This window comes from Sipha flava, unplaced genomic scaffold (assembly GCF_003268045.1).
Source record: "Sipha flava isolate LNK unplaced genomic scaffold, YSA_version1 0_pilon_pilon, whole genome shotgun sequence".
Taxonomy (NCBI): domain Eukaryota; kingdom Metazoa; phylum Arthropoda; class Insecta; order Hemiptera; family Aphididae; genus Sipha; species Sipha flava.
Window position 1 is genome coordinate 673,948 of NW_020271713.1, and position 26,656 is coordinate 700,603.

Consider the following 26,656-nt stretch of genomic DNA (forward strand, 5'->3'; position numbering starts at 1 on the left):
ACGTGCGATACGTATTTATTTTATTTTTTCATTACAAAATTAGACCCCGATTATACATAAAAGCTAAAATACGTCATCATTTTTCGAAAACGTTTTGAAATCAAGGAATAGAAAACTACGCTGGAACAAAAGCGTATACCTCACGAGTTTGGAACTCAAGATTTGCATAACTTATATACATGTGTATATCGATACGCTCTCTTGCACGCGCGAAACATTTCAGATTATTAAAACAGTAAAAAAAGAATCCAAACAATTCAAAAGGAAATACCTACTTCAAAACATATACCATCAAAAAGAACTTTAACTAATCGAACCGGCCGCGAAAATAGTCGTATTGTGTCACAAAAACACTGCAGTGCGCTTCGGGACCCGTTATTCGTCTACTTCAAAGGGATACGAGTTTTCACGGTTTTCAGACGCTACACAATAACGCGATGGTTCCATGTGATTTTTTTTTTGTTTACGAAACAGCTATTTACACTTTTTATGATTTTACAAAGGACGTCAATTTTCACGTACCGTCCAAACAAATTACTAGACACGTGTATTTAGATGATCGCCAAATAATGTCGTGTACTGTCTCAGGTACAGTATAAATAATAAAATAAATGAAATTTATCGAGCATGTATTATTTAGTATGCATTGAAATATGTGACTTGTCATCAATTTTATATACTTATATATATCTATATAATTTACAGCAATAAAAATTCAATAACTTTCATACAATTTCTAAGCCTAGATTTTGGATTTTTAACAAAATAAGTTTTGTGTACAATAAATTGATGTAGTAATATTGATTTACTTATGAGACATTCAATCGCCATTCAAAAATACGTCTAGATTAAAAGTTACTTGTATAATATTACTGTTATTGTAAAAAGCTGATTATTTGATAGAAGTTAAATGTAACTCATAAAGTATGTAAATTACCTAATGTCCCCGTTATGCGACACTGTAATAATATTCATGTTGTTAAAAAGCGAATACTGCAATGATGTTACAATTACTATAATATTGTTCTCGTTGTTAACTGGGAACTCGTTAGTTGTTGCCGAACGGTTTTTGATATTTTCTTATTCGATTATTTATTCGCATGTCGCATTATACCCACTAGAACCGTTCACACGTTCATCAAGGATAATAATATGCGGACGATCGTAAGATAACAATGATAACAGTGTGTTCGAACATTAGTGCGAAACGATATATCGCGGTAAAAGCGAAACGCGGTAACCTAGGAGACCGGGAATCGGAATAGGAACCAACACCGGCAGCACCGGAGAAAGTCACGGGAAATACATAACGATACGCGCCCGTTGCGAGGGAAACGGAGAACAGAAACATGAACGATTACGTGCGGTTGAAATGGGCGGACGACCCGAGATGGTCGAACGCTCGGAAACGGGACGTGCTGAAGTCGCTGGCGGAAATCGGTGAACCGGCGGCCGAGGCGCGCGCGGAGTGCCAACGATTGGCCAACGCCGCGTTGGCCGGTCGACTGGCCGACGCCAAGCTTGAAGTGGCCGCGCTAAAAAATATAGACCGAACGCACGTGGGCGCGCTGCTGAGGGATGTGCCGGCGGCCGACGGGCGGGCCGCGTACGAGCTGATGGACTCGGCGGAAGCGGTGGAGCGATCGCTGCAGTTCAAGTTGGCGCGGTACAGGCAGCGGACGGTCGACTGCCGGGCCCGGGTGGCCGACAAGACGGCTGCGCTGGCCCGGTTGCAAACCCGTATAGCCCACTACCAGTTCAACAAGACGGCGATGGAGGAGGCCGCAGCGGCCGCGACGGAGGCAGCTGCCGCCGGGCCCGGCGGGATGGCCGCGACCGCGAAGACCGTGGACGCGCTTAGGCTGTGCAACCGGTGGATGGCCGACACGCACAGCATCATGGCTGACAACGAGGCTATGTACAAGAAGCTCAACGAGCAGCTCGTGACCGAGGCGCGTCAGCTGGCGGCCATCGTGGTCGAGCTGATATCTTACGGCACGACGGCACAAAAGGAATACGCGGAGTTCGACCGGCGTTACCGCGAGGCCATGGCCAAGCACGAAAAGGCCATTTACCGCAAACACGCGTTGTCGCGGTACCTCAAGTCCAACATAGCCGTTCTGGAATCCAAAAGGTCCATCATTTCTTTATTCCGCCCAAGCCCGGCTAAAAACCATCCTCGTGGCCATTATTCTCTGATGTCTACCGTCTAAGTGTATTGGAATAGCTGAACTTATCCACTTTTCTTCGTCGTGTTTTACCCAGCTAAACCGTGATCCAAACGTACATCTATCATTTTTTATTTCGAAAATTATCGATTCCCCTGCGTTTCGTCGATCTCGCTTGTATAGCACGATGTACAGTTACGTGGTTAACATATTTATATGATAATATTATCGTAAACAACGCGTCAATAGTATAATATTGTACAGGTTCTGTAATCAGTTTTAAATCATTCCCATATTACTCTTGATAAAACCGGAATCTGTAGTGATTATAAACATTTTCCGTTTCCTATTAATGTGATATATTTCGAACGGCGTTTTATAAAATCTACATTTTGTTTTTTGTTATAATTGTTTTGTGTGTCTAACTAGCCAATTCAACTTGTTAAAAAAAAAAATAATGTAAATTGAAATCCGATTTTAAAAGGCTTATTACGTATCATTCTTATTATTTAAAGTTTTAATATTACATTTTGTGAAGTCCTTTAACAAAAGATCGTTATGTCTTGCCTTATGACATAATTCAGTCGTTATAACCCCGTTATTAAAGTACGTAGATTTTGCGTGAATCAGACGTAAACGATAACAAGAGAAGTTTTATAAATTTAGAAAAATCATCTTCGTCATAGAAAAGTGCACGTCCTTGCATTTAAGTTTTATTTTGTCGCGTGTTTAATGTTTTATAGTTTCTTTAACAGATTTTTTCCACTTTAGCGTCTATAAAATTGTTACTTGTTTATATTCTGATAAAAGAATAATAAAAGCTCAAATGCTCATCTCGGTATTGTTAATCCATATACGACAGGTGTTTAACCTTAGATTTTTCATTCGTATTTATAGTCTTTGAGATTTGCGATTAATTCAGTAAAGACTATGTATTTTCTAACAAACGAACTCACTACATTTAAACATCGTCATTATCATAAAAAAGTATTAAAAAATTTAATATTCAGACTTTTTCGAAATAGAAGCAATTTTTCTCACGTCAGTTTTTATACATGTCAAAATATGGTGGCGTTCGGTTGGATTATCATACACCAAGTAACCAATGCTTGTCGAATGTAATTGATTGAGCTTTACTATTGACAGGTGTGGACTTTAAAGATGTATATGTATCGAGTTCCTGCGTTGAATAGGGAATTGACCCTGATCCTCTGACGTTAATAAATAGTTCTAGTTGAAAATGAAAGAAACATATTTTCTCACTTCAGTACTACATGACCAAGCCAAATTACTAAATAATATGATTTATTGAATTATAACATTTTTCTCACGTACCTCAACCGAAATTCAAATATTAATACTATTTTTATTCAATCTTGACGTGCAGAAATATCAAAATATTGATAACCGCAATGATATAGGTACTACACAAATGTCTGAAATATTTATCACCACAATAGTGCATGTAGTCACTATAGAAATTAAAAATCATAAAAAAACATTTTTCCATTGCGACTCTATCATCTCTAGCAGAATTGCATCGTTATTTATCGTCAGTTATTGATCACATAGCGTATTATGTCTAAAGATATACATGATCCATTGTGTGTCTTTATTACCATTATTATTGTGTATATTTTTGTATTCCTAAGTGCCGTCATGGATTTATAACATAAATTGTATCTTATCCGATAGACTATAAAACGTTTTTTCAGAGGTTTAATAGTTCTGGGGATGGGGATGGGAGTGTAGTGATACAAATCCTCTATCGACATTTGTAATCAATCTTTTTTATGCTATGGATTAATAAAGTAATAAAGCAAAGTAGAATCATGTATAATGCAACACATCAAAAACCCTATAGAAGTTAACGGAACGCTGAACAAGTAAAAATGACGGACCATGTATAGCGCACATCTATTATTATAAAAATATTATTTTTGAGTAAAAAATGTATGATTTTGATGTATATTAATTTTTAATCATCAATGTATATATGCCACTAAAATAAAATTCAGAAATATGTGTATAAAATTAAGCCTTTTCATCTGGAAAAATTAACTATAGTGGCAATACTGAGATATACATATACACGTATATTTATTAAAAATTAATTATTCGAAAATTTTTTAAAAAGGAATAAGATAATTTCAAGTAAAATACAAAAGGACTTAATGGAGAAGATTAATTTCGAAATAACCGAGCCAGATACGCCCTTAATGTCCGGATCTGATAGTCAATCATCGGATAATTTGAATAAGTTGTCCTCATTCTTTGATACCGATCAAAAATTACCACTGACAGTTTGGATCAACGACGGGCCAATGGAAAATTTCATGTATCGGAAAAAAGAAAGTTTTCTCTCGAAAGATAGCATAATCGATAAAAACGATGAACAGAAAACGGACACAGAGTCAGTGGCGTCATTCCATTACACGTATCCCGTGGATAAAGTTCGTATTCGAGACTTCATACAAATTATTATACAATACTTTGCTAAAAAAAGAAAATAATATTTTCATTGCGTCTGTCCGAACACTTTGGTCTCACCCCATCATAACGTGTTGTTACGTCTATACGCAATTAAAGAAAGTTAGTTTTATTAGGTACGGTATTGTTCATATTTTCATTAAATCGATTGTATTTTTATTCTTATTTTATTTATATAGTTTAATCGAATAATGTTTACACATATAACGCCTTAAGATAATGTCTTTAAATATTTGTAATATCAAAAGTTCAAAAGTTGGTTTCGTATTTATTAATACAAATTTTATTTGACTTTCTCTAATTTTTTTTTTTTTTTTTTTGTAACGTTTAATAACGTTTTTGTTAATTTATCAACTCGTAGATTATTATATCTTTATGTATAGTGATAAAAGTAAATTTATAAATGTTACCTGTCATTAATTTCAGAATTATTTTATGGTGTTGAGTTTTTTGTGTTAATTTATATATATATAATCCTTTTGATTGAACAAACAATTAATATAATATGTAAATCCCGAAAACTAATAAATTACACTTGATGATTGTGTTTGAAAAAAATTCTGTTAAATTAAGTTCAGTAGACCGATACTGATCCTAATTTGTGAAAAATTAAACAACACCGTATAAATTATGTTGTACAGGATAACACCTCATTATAAATAATACTCTTTTACTCTACACTTTTGATAATTATTCAATTATAGGAGGATTAGATAACTTAAAAAGTATTCATGCAAACAGTTCATTAATTATTATCTGCCTACGCCGACAAAACAATACTGTTTGTAATTTTATTAATTATTTCCTCGTAAAATCATGACTGCGACAATGATATTATCTTTTGTTGAATGGTATAAATCGTTCGCAGGTCAATCTGTTGAAGTTCGGTGACCAAGAATACACCAAAGCGATGGAAGCCGCGGAATACGTTTGCGACACGTTAGATTTTGGCGACATGGCAGAAGTTCTACAGTATTTTACTACGGTAAAAAATGTAGAAATGCGAATAAAAAAAATGGTAAGCGTGCGAAAGCACCTGTACGGGGTCTTGAAAAAGAATATGGAGGAAGCGGCTGACCTAAAGTCGGATAGACTGAACTGCGTACCGGAGTCGACATTGCTTTTGGATGTGGAAAAAGAGCGTGTTCAGCGGGACGGGTTGGAGGTGCAGAAAAAAAAATTGCATTACGTCAACATAGAGATTTCCGAATACAGTGAGCTGTTCAACGAACTTTGGTTCCAGCTGGACAACCTCGCAGGAAAACTCGATCGATGTCAAGTAAATATGCGTGTGTAGGAACAAAATATCCTGATTACCGAAAGTGTTGTAAAGACTCAAGCGGCCCGTACACGGTGCAATTAATCGTTCGACAAATTGTACAACTTTGTTTGATACGATTTCATAAGCGATTATCGTAACGTGTTTGGTATTGTTGTACAACTTGTAATACGACGGGATGAAGTTTGAATTTGAATAAAATCTATCGAACCTACAATAGGTTTGATCGATTTAATTATTATAATATGATTTATTATAATATTATGTTCTTTTTTATCACCTAGCAGTTGTGAACCATAACTGATAATATTTGAAAATTGAATTCATTGTTATTTTTTTATATTATAAAATACTGTTTTTTTATTCAATAATATTGTACTTGTCAGTTGTCATTGTTTTTATTTATTGTTAATATTGTTGAGTTATTTGTCTTTTTTTTCATCACTATTCAACAACAACGTAACCACAATACTAGCTTTGGTTTTTTTTTTTTTTTTTTTTAACACGAGAGCCATAACAAAAAAATTGAAAATAAACATTGAATATACTGTTACACTATTAATTTGTATTATTTATTAAATATAATGTTAAACACATGTTTTGAAATTAGTTTTTAAGCATTACGCTCGTACCAATATACCATGAGTTTAACAACTTTCAGTAAGACAAGTCGTATTATAGTGTGTCGGATATCACTTACTGCAAGTTAATACGAATAGTATATACCGTGTACGGGACGCTTTAAAGCGGCGACTTCCAAAGTGTGTTCCGCGGAACCTTGAGAACAGTAATTCTAGTAAGCAATAATCATGAAGTATCTTTAAAACAATTTTTTGGATTATTGATTTTTCAATATTAAAAATAAATGCAACTATAAATAATTACAGAATTGGTGTTAAGTTAGAAACGTTGGGGTTCCACGAATCAAAAAAAATTTCTTAAAGGTTCCGTGGTCGTAAAAATTTGGGAACCGCTGCTAAGCGCAATGATAAGAGTCGGAAAATGTCTTTGGAACACGTTGCTCCACGCATCCCATGTGCGAACAAACTCGTCGTGTTTTCGTCGAATCCACAATGAATCTGAAAATTCTCGAAATAAAGGCGTTTCGAATAGTTACCATACACAAAAAGGGTGTGGAATTTACAAGCTCAACATGATTCTATTATCAGCGCGTGATATTCACCGATGATTAAAATAAGGTTTCAACAGTAAGATACAAAACACAAAAAAAAAACCCCCCATATAAATGCTTCTATATGTAATTAAATTTCTCGCGATTTTCCGTACGATAAATGTTTGCGCTGCAAAACGGACAACTTATTCAACGAGTAGCTTTAAATATTTTAAAAGAGTTTTTCGTCTTTGGCAAATAATAACACTGTGTTTCGGAATCATCAGTCGCCGACGAAACGTACATAATAACTGCCGACAGTTGAAACATAAAACAACACGATTTCATTGAAAACTCTATACACTACGAGCGTATAAATAATTAACTATATACCATGTGGGGGGGGGGGGGGAGGGGCTATTATACTTTTCACCGGACGTAAGTGTAGCAGCGGTCCAGTGTACTTTTCGGCGAGACGCCAAACGGGACGCGTTTTCAAAAACGTTGCGAGGGATCAAGCGCTCCGCCGGGCGATTTTTAAGCCCAGTGTTTCCGCGGGTCGTAACGGACCCGTATTGCGCGACCGACGGCAGTGTTGGCACCGGCGATCGTTTAGCGTGCGCGCACGCAACACGAGCGTATCGTATTGTTTAGTCACGGGCCCGGACCGTAATAACCGGATCCCCGACCACGACTCGGCACATTCGACACGACAAGCGGAACAAATTATTACATCGCGGACACGTGCTGCGTGAAACACCACGGCGGCCCGTGCGCTACCGCCGGGGCCCGCGCGATAACTCGAGAAACGAAAATTGTTTTCCCGGATCCGATTTATCAAAACCGAGATTTTAACGAGCTATTAAAAAGGGAAAAAAACACACACACGCACTCGCCCGACCGTAACGCACGCGCACCCGTTGTTGTTGCGATCGGAAATGCAGCCAAAGGGGCGGGCCCTAACCGCATAATTAATTTAGCCCGCGAACGTCGATCACCGTACACAACCGTGCGCGTATTCGGATTCAACGCGTTCCGCGTTAAACGATCTCTCACGCGTAGTAGCCGAATAATTCGATTTGCCACTTCAAGACATTATGTTTCGTCATAAAAACCATTAACTTTACGATCACATAAAATATGATTATCGTCACGATCCAGCCGTTGAAATAATTATAATTGCGTATGTTTACATATGAAACCGTTCAACGGTCGATGTACGCGTAATACACTATACATAATCGGATAATCAAAGGTGGGCAATTTAATGAAAATAATTAACTCCGGGTTAAGAGAACACAAGATCGATAAGTTAAAAGTTAATAGTAACCAATTAATTTAACTCGGTTTAAAAAAAGTTAATCTACTTTTTTTTACTAGTACATAGATCACATGAAAAGCGATTGGGTTCTTTAGAAAGATCTAATTTCCTAAATCATAATAAACAATTTTATTATAAAATATAACAGTGATGCCCAAGTGTTTGAAAAATACTATGACATTGCACACGGACCCGGACATCTCGGCGTGGCCGTCTCGGCCTAGCCATTTCAACATAAATCATTTTGGCGTGAACCCATTTCGGCGTGCATTCAATTCTTTTAGACTTATATTCTTTAATTTGATTTTTATTATAAACGCGTTATACGCCAGTATAGTATGTGATTCTAAACACGCTACATAATTTATATTTGTGTAAATTATATTATGCGATACGGCATCGGCCAACAATAATAATGATAATAATGATTATCCCTCTATATATCTAACCTAATATAAATAAAATTAAAATAAACTAATGATAACTAATATTATAGGCTATCCCCCTTAAAAAACTAATGATGTCACGATTGTTATTATTATTTACAAGTTTTTTTTATTCTTCTATTTACATCGATATACTTCTTTTTTTCCGTGGAGAACTTTTTCCAGCTTTTAATTGATTATAAAATGTATCACGATCAAATTGTACTTTTCTCAAACAAGAAATTAATGTTCATAAGGTTGGCCATAAGGTTGGATGCTGCACGCCTATTTGTAAATTAGGTCGTCGGTTGGCTGTCTCGGCATAGTTGTTAGTTCTGATTTAAAAATCAAATTAAAAAATATAAGTCTAAAAGAATTGAATGCACCCCGAAATGGGTTCACGCCAAAATGGTTTACGCCGAGACGGCCGCGTCGAAATGCCCACGCCGAGATGTCCTAGACCGCATAGCACATCAAGGGGCCATTCACTAGGTACCATATCTATTTATCTTTATAGTTAAAATTTTTTAAACATAACATTTTGTATCCACGGCCAGAACCCAATATTCAAAGGTGGGCCCCCAACTTACAAAATCTAATATGACATCTGATGTATAGTGTATACAACCATTTTACTTTACATGATTATTTAATTTTTATGTAAATATTTTTCTATAAACGAACAATTTCAAAAATGTTTGAACTTGATAGGTCATTTTTAAATCAACTGTGAAAAGCTAAGTTATTTAAACTGCCAATTAAACTAGTTAAGTTAAAAAGTTAAAAAAAAAAATTAACTTTTTAACTAGTTAATGCCCACCTTTGCGGATAATGATGAAGCATCATTTGACTGTATAACGCAATACATAAAATAATAAAATTAGATAGGTACATCATTTCACATCGCTGATACGACAGTGATATAACAAATGACATGTTATGTCGACGTCATTCAATTGCAGCATGTTCCATTTTATATCACGTGCTATGTTGCTCCAGTATCAAACGCTTCGAAATTATTTTCGTTTATTTATGATATTAATAATTAATAAATTTAAATTGTTTTTGATGGGCCAGATGTTAATATACATTTTGTTGAAATAATTGAAGTCCATCCATTTTTAATTTTTCGATTTACTTTTCAGTATGGATGAAAACAACACTTTTTTTTATTTGCATTATTAATATTTATTAAATTCACTAATGCTAAAAAACTTTTGCCGTCCGATGTCGAAGACATATCGAAAACTGAGATGGTATTAATACTACTATTTACAAGATATCTAGTTAAATATCTAGTTGTGGCACACCAATCGTCATTTTGTTGTTACGTATTTGTTATTACTCCTTTCCCAACGCTACACGTCACGTTACTTTGGTGGGCCTTATATTTTAGTATTGCGTATCATTGTTTTAGATATAAAGTTGTGACCGAATATTATACGCCATATATTTTGTCTTTTGACTTATATTGTGACAGTAAATTGTTTTAGCCTCGAGGTGAATGATTCTCAATAGGCCGTATAAGATGGTGTGTACTACAGTAGTAAAGCATGACATCATTTTAAACACATAAGATTACCCAAAGGACCTTTCCGGGCGAATGGGCATTCAAATGTTTATCGCGTCGGATGGGGTGACGGGAATTATGTGGAGGACTATGCCGTAACGGCCGTTATGAAACGAAAAAAAATATACCGAGAAAAAAATGTACATTTTGAGAAAACAAAATCACCGTTTAATTTATCGCCTTTTGTGCTCCTAAACTTTGAATACGATAAAACATGACATTTTATTAACGTTTCGATAGCGTTATAAAGAATAGTAAATACATTTCAAAATTTGTTGGCGTTTATAGCACAATCGCATCGTTAAGGATTAATGCGTGTGATATAATTTCATAATGACTTTGGGATTTTTGTTGAACGTTTATACGTTATGAACCGTCGGAGAGAAGCAATTTACTATCGTAGAACCGAAAAAAATTATTTTCAATAAAAAATATACACTGCGTACTGGTAAACAAGCCTAAATTGTAAATTTCCCTTAAATAGTCATCTTTGTAAAATGTATTATATTAGTGAGAAACCACCAAAACAGGTATCGTCAATGGGATTGTTTCGAAAGTCTTATGAAAATTGAGCCTCCGCTGAAATAATATAGTGGTAGAGCGTAACGTAAATATAGCACTGAAAAACTGTCCATATAAATCGTACTTAAAAAACCTGAATTTGGGTAAAGTAAAAATAAAAACTTAATAATAAGCAATCACCTATGCTTTCAGTTTTCAGTTTTTTTCTCTCGTATTTATGTTTATTTTATTTTTTTTCATATGCCGCTCAGGTACCGCCTGCGAGAAGGTATCAAGCGTATTTGAAAAATCGGACCAAGTGCTCCGAGACGATGTCAGACGCGGTGTCGATGTTAGAAGGGCTATGTTTAGTAACGACCTCGGGCAACGTGGATGGAAACAACCACGAGATCTCGAACAAAACACTTCCGGGCGCGACGGAAACGTCTTTCGCGTCAGACCAACGTGAACGCTGCGAGACCAAGTCCGGTTGGGAATTAGCAGTGGACGCCTGCCGAAAACTGGTGGCGGAAGTGCACATCAAAGTGAAGTCATGTATGATGTACTTGGGTGGTAGGAGCTTCGACCCCACTGACCGCAGTCAGCCGACGGCTAGGGCGTACTTCACTTTCAAGCAACAGTGTCAGATACAGAACGCGGTGCTGAAGAGAAAGGAGCAGAACCGGCAGGAGCTGCATAAGGTCGAAGTGGAGACTGACCCGAAGGCCGTGGCCACCGCAGCCGGTATACTGACCCGGGAGCAGATGAAACATCAGGCCGAAGAAATCGTACAGTATTTCATAACGCCCAAAGACGCCGACAACTTGACGAGGTCGAGGAAACCGATATCGTTTAGAAAAGCTCGGGTCGTCGTATGATTCGTGCAATCTCCGGCTCGTTGTTTTTTTTCTCTAAAAAACAACATCATGTCAAACACGCCCCGCGATCGTCGCAACGTATACGGTCTGTACACGTGTGCTAACCGGTCTACTGTAAATACAATTTCATATTCGAATTTAATATTTTATGCTCCTGTTCATTCTAAATACAATTATTATTGTTTTAACAACGCGCATCGTTAAGTTTATGCATCGCGATTGTCGATGACTTGGTTTAAAACGCAAACGGTTTAAATGTCAACACTTCTACGGGCTTAATCAATCACGCGAGTAGTTTTTATGGAATCATTAATTTGAATCCGAAATACTTGATGCCAGGCATACACAGGCATCCACGTAATTAACATACATCATGATATGAAATGAAAATTTTCTAATATTATCAGGCCCGATGATCATAATATAAAGGTGGATATTACTTTTGGTAATGCCCTTTCATCCAAAAAAAATTCATTTTTTTATTCAGAATTAGTAATTTGTAAAAAATATTAATTAAAATGCTCTTTTGACCATCGTACTGAGGTTATAGCTACCCTTAGCCCCCCCCCCCTTAATTCAGCCCCGAGTACTATATGCGAGTAGTAATCGTAGGTAACTGGATTTTTGAAGTTTAAATTTCTTCGTACTTATTGAAAATCAAATTATTCACTTTTCGTCGGTATTACTTGTATACGTACACCTAATCAAATTTTAATATTGAATTTAAGTAGGTAAAAAAGTTAAACCAATTATTAAAACTTTGGGTGTGAAAAAAAAATAATGCCATTGTAAATAACATAATATGATGTTGCTGTTGATAAAGGAGCATGATTGAATTAAATTGTTTAAATCAAAATAATATGCAGTTCGAAAAACGCAAACGGTTAACGAAACGGATAATGTTTTCATATTTCTTGCATCTCTCTAAATCTATATATATATATATATATACAATGAGTATACTGTATAATATATTATGATCGAGTTAAATCAAGTGCGACACTTGTAGTAGTCACTTACGCCAGAATCGAGTTAATGTATCGGTTATTATTAAGGTTCTCAATATTATGCTGATTCACTTGAGATATGTGTGCACGCGTGCGTGTGTGCTTATGACAATATCATCGGATTTAATAGAATATCCCTGGGGTACGTGTATTGAAATATCAAAGGTGTCACACAACAAAACACCATCGTGACGTGACAATTCCTTTATATGTGTAATATATGTATTTTGTGTACGACGTACCGCGAATTTCTTTGAAAATTAACAGTACAACAATAAAGAATTGTGTACAGTGAATGGTGTTTATAATCCGTGAATTATTTAAATCCTATTACAGCGTTTACTTTTTATTCATATAAATACACAACTGGATTTTACACATTCGGACATTTCACAATCGGGTCGAAAATTGTAAATCTAGCCCCTGAAACAGCGATCTGTATTTTGTAAAAAAAAATATAATTGAAACATGCACTATTCCATATGTCCTAGAATAACACAGTCAACTGATATAAGTCAATCGATATAAATTCAGTGAGTTGTGATTTGCTTAACATTATTCGTACTCTGACACACGCAAGACTCGTGAACATGAAAAACGAACAACTTTCTCGTATAAAATTTTGATGAAACATTTTTAAAATGTAAATTTTTCTAGGAATTCTTCGTCGTCAAAGTTTCACAAACGAAATGATGCGATTTTGATTCGCATAATACCGGGTCGAGGCGCGGTACGTACGAATCTGTACGAAATATGTATGAATCTCTCGTAGAATCTGAGAATGATTTATTCAAATATTCAAGAGTATTTTTTAACTTCGGAAATGTGACCACCGCATAATAATAACAGTCAATGAATATAATTATCGAACTGTTTTACACGAAACGCTACGCGCATAAATATTATATTACACCACCATTTCGACATGGAAGTTTTCTGGCGGAGTAATAATCATCCAATATCACTCCGATCACATTACTACGTCTCGAGCACGAGTTTTTATTTGTCATCATTATTATGTTATACGTTGCAATCATTATATCAAACAAGAGTTATAAATGCCGAAAACCTCGTACAAAAAATATTTTAAATATATTCGGTACAGATTTCGAATTCACAGTGATATGTAATTACATAACCGTAAGGGGGTATAGGGGGCATGCACGGATTAATACTGCCGTATAACTGTATAACCGTATACTGTGGACACTCGGTCACGGTTAAATATCGACTGCGTGTCAGGAGGACGATTTTTTAACATGTAGGTTTCCAACAGCCACGCTATATGTAATACGTTTATGCGAACGGGGATAAAATGATAAAATCGAGTGCGCGCGATGCGGTGACAAGTAAAACGTATCGAAAGCGGAAATGAACGAGTACTGATTGCGATCATGAAGAGCATATTCCTTTTTATATTACACGGTAACGACAAAATGTTGCGCCACGTAGCAGCCGTCTACTGCCACTTCAAATAGCGGCAACGGAACGACTAAATTGATGATCATACACGCGTGACCAAATTAATGTTTTCGTATTAAACGATTAAATACACTTAATATTTTTTTAAAAATAATTGCAGTATTCAACGTACAATACTGACCGGTGTTGTTAGATAAATTATACGAAAATAATTAAAAAACTTATTTTCGTAAACTCGTAGATCGTTAAATAATTTATTGAATAAGCTCATTTTAATCTCCTAGTATTGAAAATTACGATATTTCTGATGTTTTTTTCGGCGACAATTGAACAATCATAGTGTAATAATTTAATAACGGATCATTCTAACAACTGGAGTGTGTTCTTGTAAAACTTAACTTTTATAAAAGTATACTAAGCTCGGGACCAGGGCCGTGTCTGTGGTGGGAGGGGAGTGCGAGAGGTGTATGTGTGTGTGCAGTGGCGTATTTTCAATTTTTTCTGGGGGGGGTCCACAGTTTATACATAATTAATTTAAACTATATATTATATTGTAATAGTTACGTCCTTGTACAGTTTTTGGAGGAAGTTGAACTAAATATATAATGTAATAATCGTATAGTCTTATGTAATATTATATATATATATGTACCTATATATTGTATTTAACATTATATATTGTAAAGTATTGTTATAAAATAAATTCCAGTTGTCTCGATTTTTTGGCCAATTCTTCTATTACTTCATCAACAGTAATTTCAACTTCCTTGTGAATGTTTAACATAGCCAATTTTGCAAATATGTAAGAATTTTAGTTTATTTTTTGGAGAGATTCTGGGGAGGGTCCAGTACCCCTGGACCCCCCCTAAATACGCCACTGTGTGTGTGTATGTGTGTGTGTGTGTGTGTGTGCGTGTGTGTATTCATAAAATGTAACATGTTCAACACCATGGTCTCAAACTGTAGTCGACATCATTAATATTGTCTTGATCAGCATTTGTTGCTAATTTATTTTTAGTATTGGTATTTATTTTCCCCTAAATGACGATGCCGTCGATAACAATTTAACAATAATATACCATTTATACAGAATTATTATAGTTACTTGATATAATAAATTTAATAACATTAATAATATAAACGAATGTTGACTTGAACGAGCTGTACGATTTTATTTTGAACCCATCTAAGTTAGTGTTCACATCACGGTTCAGGAACGCAGAAGTTGCACGGGTACCTAATTATATTTCATCGGCAATTATTTAAAAGTAAGTTATTTTTTATGCAGTCGAAGATTAGATTTATGAATAAATTATACCAGCTTTGTACGATATTATCTAAAGGTTTTGTTCTACCTAAACGGTTTGAGTTATACGACTTATATTGCTCATTAGTTTTGATAAATAATAAATAAGTAGTTGTATAACACCCCTATTCTTACGTAGTCTCCTTAGGGCCTGTAGATACAAAAAAATATTTGACAGAGAGGGTGGGGGCTCTAAAAACGATTCTTGGCCCCAGGCGTTGGTCACACTGGGCACACGGCACTGTGCCGAGGACTGACGGAAAGCCGTGTAAAAACCGTGAGTCGAGCGGCGGTGGTGGTTGATCGGATTTTTGCCGTCCGGTCGAAACCGAACCACATGCAAAGAGCCTACACGGTCGGCCTAAACGGTCCGGCGGCGGCCGCGAAACGGTGGTGAACCGAAACGCGCGTGCACGTCACAAGGGGCGACGCACGCGGATGACGGAGGACGAGACCGAACGGTTCTTGGCGCGTGCGGTTCCGGTTAAACACATCGCGTTGCGGCGGCGGCGGAACACAACGGAAACCCCGTGGCCGGGGGCGCGCGCCCGCGTACGTTGCGGAAAAACGGGCAGCGGCCGCGGACGGTCGGACGGTCACGGGCGGGTCGGGCCGTCGTTGGCGTCCCGATGCATTATACATTACGCGTATTGGACGAGACGTGCGAGCGGCCGCGGCGGACGTGCGAAGAAAGATTCTATTAGAGAGGCGCTTGTGCGTGCACGTCGTCGTCGTCGTTGTGTACGCGCGGCCCGGCGAATGTGTGCGTGCGTGGGTGCGGGCGCGAGTCGTGTGTTTGTGCGCGCGTCACACTCGGTGTTCCGGGCGGCGGGCCGCGGAATACTGTATGTACGGAATACATCGTCGGCGAGAAGACGATATTTCATTTCGACCGCCATCTCATCCTCCTACCCCTCACCGTCCGTTCCCGGCCGCCCGAAAAGTGATAATAATTCATATTGGTCCGGGCGCGTCCGGTCACTAGAGATCACAAAGGTGCACGCGCGCACACACGCGCGCGCATACAAATAACTCGATCCATTTCTTTTCGCGTCCGTAGCCCCGCGCGCCCACCACGTCCCCGTGACCGCCGCAGCCCCCACACACCCCGTCGCCGGCGCCCTCGCGCGGTCGGGCGCGCGCGCGCGCGCGCGGGGCTCCGATGATTTATGGAAAACGCGGCGACTGTGACGGGTCGGGACTAACGGGAAATGTCTCTCCGCCCGCGCCGCCGGACACGCCGAACCCCCCGGAGACGCGACGGTCGGCGTGCGCGCCGCCGGACATACCAAACAGCTTTACCTCCTCCACCTGTCCGACGTCCGCGTCGTCCGTTCCCTCTGACACATTAGGGAATTACATTTTTCTCCGACGAAACTTATGCGCGCGTATGCGTGCGCGTGTGTGTGCTCGACGCTTTTTCCACATACGATCTTTTCACCGCCGCCGTTGCGCGCACACGTCCCCTTATGTTCCGCACGCCCCCCCCCCCCTATCCAGTACTCGGTCGTCCCTTCTGGTCGTCGTCCCGCCACTGCCGGTGTTCGACCTCGTCGTAGTCCACGTACACAAATGCGGACGGCGTCTTGTGGTCTTCCATCGACAGCACTTCAATTATGCATCATTCCGTCCGGCCGCGCTGACGACCCCGTCGTTCAGTGTCCTGCGGCGCCTACACTACGCTCTCCTCGCGCGCCGTTACGGTCGACAGTAATCATCACGCGGAATGTGCATGCCACGAACCCGGAATGGAATTCGAAAACGAATATATCAAGAAAAACAAAATATTCGTCTAACGAAAACGTATGATTATGCGTTATCCATTAATTTTTCAAAATAATGTAACGCGCAGGAATTCGGAAATAACACCTATCTGGACTACCGTAAACGGTATCTCTTTTCAAAAATAGCACGAAACTTTTGGTGCACATTAATAGTGTTAACAGAAAAATATTATCATCGTTAAAACAGTATAGATTTATCTATTCGTCCCAAGTCTGAAACAATATTTGGAAACAATTAAAAACAACACGAACAAAATACGATTACTTAGTATATATGATTTTTGATTCCATTACATTACGCGTAATACAACGCGTTGTATTCTATCTACACCTATTATATTTATTATTATTATAATTGGATATTGTTCTACCAAATTACATGGAGTAAATTTGAAAAATTATTATACGTAGGGAATCGATTATAGTTTCTAATTATAATTTCTACATTTATAATGCACGTAATAACTTGACTATATATTATACAATACAACGCCTCAAAAGTTTGTCGACACAATATGTTGAAAATGGTATATAACTTTTACATTTAGTAGAAACATTTAAATTTAATTTTTTATAAATAAAGTTTAAACATACATACTACACAAAAAAAGTTCATCGGCTATCGTCACATAATGAAACATATAATTTTAAATAGACATTTCATTTAGATTTATTACGACTGTTTAAACTATAGAAATTATAACATTGTTAAAATTGTTTTTATTTTTGTTTTTTTTTTTTAATTTTTTGTTTTTAAATAAATATTCAAATATATTATTTCTATTTTGTTTGATTGATTGATGACTATTATGTATGAAAGTAACAAAAATATTGAGTGATCAATTATTTTTCGAAATGTTACAAAGTTATTTATAAATTACTGAAAGTGTATTCATATAGGTACTTATGATTGCGCACAGTTGACATTAATAAGAAGACATACATTTTTTAGAAATAACGTGAAAGAACAATTATAGATTAAAAGGCATCGGTTCACCTATAAATAATTATTATGCGCTCAGGCAGGACTAATATTCAACGGAGAAAATAAAACCGTTGATTCGGAATTTCGATTGTAAACTCCTATTGTACCCGACATACACAATAATATCAAACATATATTTTGTATGTATTTATCAATGCGGATGATTTGAATTTAAATTATCGATAAAACTTAGAGACAATACTTTATGTATATACATGATCCAACATTCAGTAGATATTATCGAAAGTTCCCCACGGATTACACAAACAAATGTAAAAAAAAAATGTAAAAAAAATAGATTAAATGAATAACGAATAATTTTTAATTTATAAATGTAGACACTTCGTAAAAAACGGTTTCCCATCATTCCTCTGGAGAGGTAACTTTGTGTTCCAACGACGACAATGCCTATCGTTTCACCAGAATTTAATTTTTGAAAACATATGTACACTACCAACATTATTTATCGGCAATTTAAGCGTATCAAATGCGTTGGAAAATGAAGTAAATGCCCATTGATGCAGATGATATTACTGTAAATAATAAACAAAAATTCTGATCATTGAAATTTAACTGGTATAATATGTATAGTTCATCACTGCTATTATGATTGAAGTTAATTATCGACTTAATTTTATTTTTCCGCCAACACAAAACATCAATTTTTTTTTTATTTTCAACCAGGTTCGAATAATAAAAATAAAAAATAAAATTAATCGTTAGTGTTTCAGTTTTTCCACCAACAATTTCCCACAAATATTTGGGGTTGAAGAAAACCTTAATCAAAAATAAATAATCCATAAGGTTAGTGCTTAACTTGGAGGATACAAGAGGACTGTGTACTCCAACTAAATTATCAAATATTCTGGCGTAGCCCTACTATTTTATTTAAAAAAAATACGCATGGTACTTTATTTAATTTAGTTTTTAAAAAATTACAAAAGTTAAATTTTTTAAAAAAAACAAACCATTTACAAATTGTATATAACTAAGTATTGGTTTTTGATACAGCGGTACCTGATAAATGATAATAATGATAACATCAACATCGACAATTTCTGTTGGCATACAAAACCGCGTACCTATTACCACTAAATAGACATAGATGCCTGTAGTTTATTTATTTATTTTAATTTTGTTGTAATGACAATTTTTGATGTATTTTAACCACATTATACAAAACACATACATACTATTCGTAAGTATATATTGAGTTTATGGTTCAGACTTTGAAAGTAAGCATAATAAGTTATGAAATATTCGTTGATTTGTGGTAATATATTTCAGGATGTCATATGAGAATGAACGCAGTAATGTTCTGTTTTTTAATTAGGCACGGACGCAAAATTTGTATGTTTCATCAGAGTACTTCTACTATTTTTTTGAAATCAAGCACTGAGTACCATATATGGTTACAATAAAATGACACGTTACATTAAGCAATTTATAGTCTTTTGTTTTAACAAGATAACATTTTGTATTTTATGATGAAATTCAATTGGACACATTAATTATTCACAGAAATATTAGTATTGGTTGTCCATGAATCAATAAACTACAAATTGTTTTCTGTTTCAGATGGTATTAAACATAAATATTACGTATAGAATTTAATATATATATTTTAGTCGATAATTTATGCAGTATTGATTGAAAAATATTTAAGTTATATCTGATGTTTGTACGTTTACATAATTGTAGTTAATGATAAATATAAATTATATATGATCAAAAAAAGAATTAACAATTAACAAAATACATTTTAAAATAAAAATTAATTATAATTTAATTCAGAATAACTCTTATATGCTTATTTCACTTGTGTGTATATTTTTTCTTCGTGTATATTTATTTATTTTATTTATCAATGTTTCTGATAAAAATAGATTTGGGTAGTTCTTACCAGCTCATAGATGGAAAACAGTTTGACTTCTGATAGTGATAGCGTGGTCTTTTATTGGTAAGATTTGGCTATTATAGCGCAGGCGTTTTGTATATTAGTCTATAGACTACATAAAAAATGATTTATTGTTTATTGAATAGCATTTAAATTACATTAGTAATATATTTTTAATTTGTTTCCATTTATTAAATAAATTCTTTTAAAATACAATTTATTTTCGAAAATGCAACTATTTTACATTTGAACAAGTGATTAATTATGTAATATTACACTTAAATAATAAATGTCAATTTTTAAAATTTCACAAATCAAATTACATTATTCAGATAACATAAACGTTTTTAAATTGAAATGAACAGTGATTATTGATAGCATAATTATTTATTATATTCTTCATGTACGGATTTTTACTGCAATAGCATTGTTTTAAAGTACATTCTATCAAAAAATCCATTTTACTATATGCAATAAATTTTATATTATAATATAGGTAATTTAAATTGTATAACCATTGCATAGTGCGATGAATTCACCTAAGCAAATATAAATTATTTATTTATCGCTATTTGGTTCATGTAAAATGTAGCTTTTTAGTTGATAATTTATTTAAGAGTCAACTCGAAAAATGCATAATAATTTATCCTAAAATTATAGATCATCCGATTAACACCTAAGTGTTTACAATTAAAAGTTTTTATTGAAATTGTTTTGAATAATAAATAACATGATGAAAATCTTCTTAGGTGTGTAATACTAAAAATCGAAAGATAATTCTTAGTTACATTTTTTTGCAGATACTTAAAGTTAAAACTGATTAATTACTATCGTACAAAATATAAACCTAAAAACTGCATTTTTAAGATCTTTATTATACACCCAGTCATTTATTCTTATGATTTAAAAATCTTTGTGATAATTTTTCGATAAATTAGAATTTTTTTTTTTTGTGTGTGTAAATTTAAATAAAATATGCCATTTAGTAATTTCAAATTCTAATTTATTTATTTTATATTTTTATTTAGTTTAGGAAAAATAATTAAGTTATAAATTATTATGAATTCGTTAAATAAAATTAATAAATCAAAGACAAAACTGTTATTATATATTATAATAAGAAACAACATTTTAATACGTCATCCACTACTCTATATTATTAATATGACTAATTTTTAAAGAATTTATCGTAAGGAGCCTTGAAACATAATTTGCAGAATATAAAATAAGGAATTAATATTTATAACTTCAAAATCTTAATATATTATTATGATTTATAAGTATGAATACTTTGATTAATACATTATTATCGTCAAAGATGAATTATTTTCACACAAAATACATATCGCATGGAATGGAAATTTGAGTATTTATTAAAAATGTAAACTCTCTCATAAATTACAGACCTTTTCGTTGCTCTTGAATATTTTACGCATTTATACGAAATTTCATCTGAGTCATATTCATAATTGGTGAAGTTATGAGTAAAAATATGTTTCAAACCTTTGTTTTTGGTACCGAAATTATTTATGATTAAAGTTGGATGTTATTGTCCCAAAATCGCCCCACGAAAGAACCACCTAGAGGTTTGATGATGTTAAGGGTTGGACACATAATATAGACTACTCATGCCTTATGCAAAAAAAAAAATCGTATTATATCTATATTAATTCATAAAGTTCAAAATGTACGGTAGGATACATAATAAAAGGTAGCGCCAAAAAAAAAATCCATTTCATATACTTTAAAACTGTGATTAACATACTGAAGTTAATTAAATACATATAATTTTATATACGTGTGAATTTACATAATATTATGATAGAATACTGTATTTTTTACAAAAGTATTACGTACAACTCGTAACGTTCAAATTAAATGAGAAATCATATTTTTTAACGTTGTATACTTTGCAAATACACATTAAAATTGTTATCATCCCCAAACAGTGTTGACATTTATATTGATATTGTTTTTCATTAATTTATAATTGCTTAATAGAAGTATTGAATCTTATAATTTTCCGTAACAAAATCAATTTTCTCTAATCAAATTGAAACTGATCGTTTGTATTGTATTGTATTGTATTCATCGATTGTATTTTACTGATTTGGTCGTATTTCTTCTATGTATTAGATACGTTTTGATCGTATAATCTTTACACGGTTGTCTGTTCCGCGGATAAAACCCGGGAATCATTGAATTCACGAACGTCTGAAACGAACCGGAAACGTGTAGAAACTTCGATCCCTCGAAGTCCGGACACGGAATTAAAAACGAAACCGTTTACCTCGAACAAAACATACGTGAGCTCGTTACAACAGCGATACCCGATACGATCCGTAGCCGGGTGGAATACTACGAGGTGTCTAGGAAAAAGCTGTGCCGTAAAAATCGAATTAAAACCAATGAATTACAGCGGTGCGCGCGCTTGAAATCCTACGGCGTACGCGTTGCACGCGTGTAATGCGAAAAAGGTGCGGGCGAAAAACGGTCGTCGAATCCCTCTAGAACGATTCCGTTCGCGCGAACGAGAACACGGTTTGCGTTAGGTTTAGGTGCAGTGTGCACATCACCGGGTCTCCGGAGTCGGTGGAGTAACGCGGTTTTAAGTGGCGTGCGTTCGCATCATCACGGTGCAACGGAATCAGGGGACTACACTAACGTTATCAGGGACGACGGCGGAAGGGTGTGTCGAAAACGTAACGACCGTTGCCTGGCCGTTCACGGGGTGAATCTCGCGTGCGACGAGCGTTCGCGATTGATGCGCAGCGAGCGCGCGCGCATTATAAAAGTACGTTATTACACACGTACGTGGTGCACGCGGCCGGGAGAGCCGGACAACGGAAGCTGCGCGAGAAATCGAATTTATCAAACGTGGAGAGGAAGCCGTCGCGCGCGCGGAGAGTGCACTCTTTATATTGCCCCGTCGTTAAGCCTGTTCAAAACTTTTTAACCAGACCCAAATCTCGACCGATCGGCGAGGCAATAAACTCGCGGCGCTTTATTGGCCCCAAGGAACTAGCTCCGAACACCGGGAGCGACGAGGACGGGCGGCGGGAACCGTAACGAGGATGAAAGGAACCCGACAGCGGCGGGTTACACCGCTATTACTGTGTGTGTAAATATGTGTGTATACAGTTCATATAAACTGGTGGCGAAGAGTGTTAAAACGATGTGTATACACGCGCGTTTTTTTTTTTTTTTTTATATGCCGCGAGGACGCCTTGTAAAACGTTTAGCCGAAACTACCGCGTTTCTTCGTGTCGTAAACGCACGAAGCGTCCCGTGGTTGGTAGTGGTGACGCGTACCGTCATATCGGCGCGTTGAGGTGTGCGCGCACGTTTATCTGTCGACCGGAGAAAGGAAATAAGAGACCGGGCGAACGAGGACCGGAGACGATGGGGGTTGGAGGATGCGGGATAACAGCGAGAGAAAAAAGTTTGAACGGATTATGACGTTACGAAACCGACAACGGCGACGGACGACAGACGTGCGGTACGAACCGCGTGGCGCGTGAGATCGACGGGGTCGAAGTTATTGTTCACCTTCAGTCACGTCGCAAATATCTCGCAGTTACCGCGCCATTCTTTCGTCAAAATTGTCTAAACAGCCCCCTGGGGTGCTATATTGACACAGTCTATCTTGATTGCTTGCCGATTATATACACGCGCGGGCTCACACACACACGCACACACACACACACATACGCACATATAGTTATTGACACTCAGTCTGAGCGATGCGTATAGCCGGTCCGTTGTGACTTACGTGAAAACCATCTTACTCTTGTACACTATCTCTCGGTCGTGGGGAGTAGTATCTCACACACTCTCCCGGTTCCACCGTCACGTCCATGTCGTTCGTCCTTCATACTCACTCCATATATATATATATAACACATCCAGAAACTTATCTTCTCTCTTTTAATTTCTTTTTTCATCTTACGTGTGCGTACGCGTGTGTGTGAAATGTAATTTTGCTTCGATGTTTCACCACTAACGTGGAACGGTCGAGTTTTTGTCGAAAAAAAAAGAAAAGAAAAAGTCATTAAAACGACGCCAATAATCAGTTTTCGCGTGACGTGATGAAAGATTTTCATAATATTTGAAATATGTTTTGCTTTTCATCCGAATAATCCGATTCCTACTTTATATTATTTTACTATATTATACGAATGCACATGTAAACACGTTCAATCGCTATTGATTCGAACGCTTAAATATTATTGGAAAAAAATAATTAATTATACTTAATATAGTTTTCACGAATCACCTGCCTACTATAATTAAAAAAAAAATTACGATTCATTTCAAAGTCTCGCACTTTTTGTATATACTCGTATTATTTATTTTGTGAAGCGTTACGTGACAAACTATATCGGGTCGCCAACCACGAGCTGAGAACTTGTGAGACCGGAGTGACGTATATTTTTCGTTTGCAGGAAATTATATTCATACACAATTAATTAATTTATACATGATGTCTTTATTTATATAACCAACAATCAATATAGAAATAAATAGAAATAAAATAAATCACGACAAAAGCAGAAATTTAGACTTTACATACCTATATTTCGATCCCATTTGCTCCTCTGGACGCTTACCAGGAGCATTGATAATAATAATGTATTTAAAAATAATTGTTAAATAATAACAATTATTGTAACCCGCGAGGAATGTGGGGTTATGCCTAGAATCAACATAACATACATCATCAGTCTCCAGTGATTACTCGCATGTATAAAAAAAATTATAATTCATAAACAGACAAAAATAGACAAAAAAATAAATATTAATAAATAGGGGTACCGGTCAAAGTATAATTATGTCATAATTCACAAAAAAAAATACACAATTATCACTCGCCTGAATTTCCAGGGCATTGTCCCTGAGACACATCTAAGAACGGTGTCGTTCAGCCGCCCATGGTGTTGCTTCTACGGTGGAAAAAACGAGACAAATTTTATATTTTATGTGTCGAGTTAAAGATAAAGACTGTTAATAAAAGTGCGGTAAACGATCACTTCTAAAAATGTCCATGTAGAAACGGTTTTATTAGTGACTTGGTTACACTGGTTATATAAGTACGCGCGTGCAAATCAGCCCCAAAAATAAAGTGCGACCGTCTTCAAAATGTTACTACATTAATAACATTAATATTATGTAAATATTAATATAAGTGATGACGGTAATGATGAAAACGCGTGAAGATCTCGTGCTTTCTTGCCTACGAACGCACTAAATCGTATATATATATATAGATAATATTAAGGGCGGACACGTGCACTCCGCCAACACACGAGGACGAAAACGACAACCGGTCGTTTGGCAATTCAAATTGGAATGAATTATTCAAGAGGACGCGGTGGCGGTTGCTTTAATAGTTATTTACTTTTATTTGGTTCCACGTGACTACATAATATGTACACCTGTACGGCTATCGACTGGTACACGATATGACAAAGTGAACAATATAAAAGAGACAGAGAAAGAGAGTGAGAGAGTGAGAGAGAGAGAGAAATAGAAAGAGAGAGAGTGTGTGTGTGTGAGAGAGAGAAAGAGAGATATAATGGTAGTTAAAGAGAAAAATTAAACTAATAGAAGGATACAAGAGGGTTGAGCGAGAGATGGCGAGAGAGTGAGAGAGAAAGAACAGCATGCTTAATTATACGCCAAACTCAAAGTTAATAACGCACGCGTTTTCGCCTCTGGCTGTTTTAATATTTATTAATAATACCACCGCCGAGCACAGCATATACACGCGCAGCTACTACCCATACATATACACACTCAACTATACACCAGCATAGAGCGTATACCTATACATTCGAATGTCACGACTCACTTCCTCTCGTGCCTCCACCCCGTCGTGACTCTCCCATAAGACCGATAACTTTTCTACGCCACCGTCGCCCTTGTATACTCGCAACACGCTCTGTACACGATCCATTCGAACTAATTCTTTGCCGTTGCATCCCCCCCCACCGTCTTGGCATCGCGTTTATTTTATTTTATTTTTACATTTCTTTGTGCGCGTTCGTTTTTTTTTCTCATCGTCTTTTTTCGTAAATATACATGGTGTGTGTGTGTGTGTGTGTGTGTGTGTGTGTGTGTGTGTGTATACGTCTACAGCCTCGGCTTTTGTATTGGGCGGCGGGCCGTTAAAAAATTCAATCCGACGTGGCCAACGAAATTATACGCGCGCACACGTATATTTATCGCGCCGCCAGTTACTTTGTACGCCGGTAACGGAATTAATATTTCATAATAGTTCTTCTTCGCGTACATGCACTGCGTGTAGTCGCAGCCACCGCCAAAATCGGTTGCTCGAACGGTCGGCGTAAAGGAGAAAATGAAAAAGGAAAAAAATACAACCGTCGGCAAAATAATATATAATATACCGCGTGCGGTACCTACGTGAGAGGGGGTGTTTGATTGAATCGAATCTGTTGGACGGTGAACGAAACCAAAAACATATATATATATATATGTGTGTGTGTGTGTAC

At 36.2% G+C, this 26,656-nt stretch overlaps 1 protein-coding gene across 1 annotated transcript; it reads left to right on the plus strand.

Moving 5' to 3' along the window:
- Positions 1–1,349: 1,349 nt before the first annotated feature.
- LOC112693802 lies at positions 1,350–11,743 on the plus strand. The gene is made up of 4 exons (XM_025569027.1): positions 1,350–2,134; positions 4,324–4,621; positions 5,527–5,937; positions 11,138–11,743. Exons 1-4 carry the CDS (start codon positions 1,350–1,352, stop codon positions 11,741–11,743), a joined length of 2,100 nt encoding a protein of 699 aa, XP_025424812.1.
- Positions 11,744–26,656: the final 14,913 nt, after the last annotated feature.

Coding starts and splice junctions, on each gene's coding strand:
- LOC112693802 (XM_025569027.1), top strand. CDS start 1,350: ATGAACGATTACGTGCGGTTGAAATGGGCGGACGACCCGAGATGGTCG. Junction 2,135..4,323: donor GCCGTTCTGGAATCCAAAAG/GTCCATCATTTC, acceptor GATAATTTCAAG/TAAAATACAAAAGGACTTAA. Junction 4,622..5,526: donor ACACGTATCCCGTGGATAAA/GTTCGTATTCGA, acceptor AATCGTTCGCAG/GTCAATCTGTTGAAGTTCGG.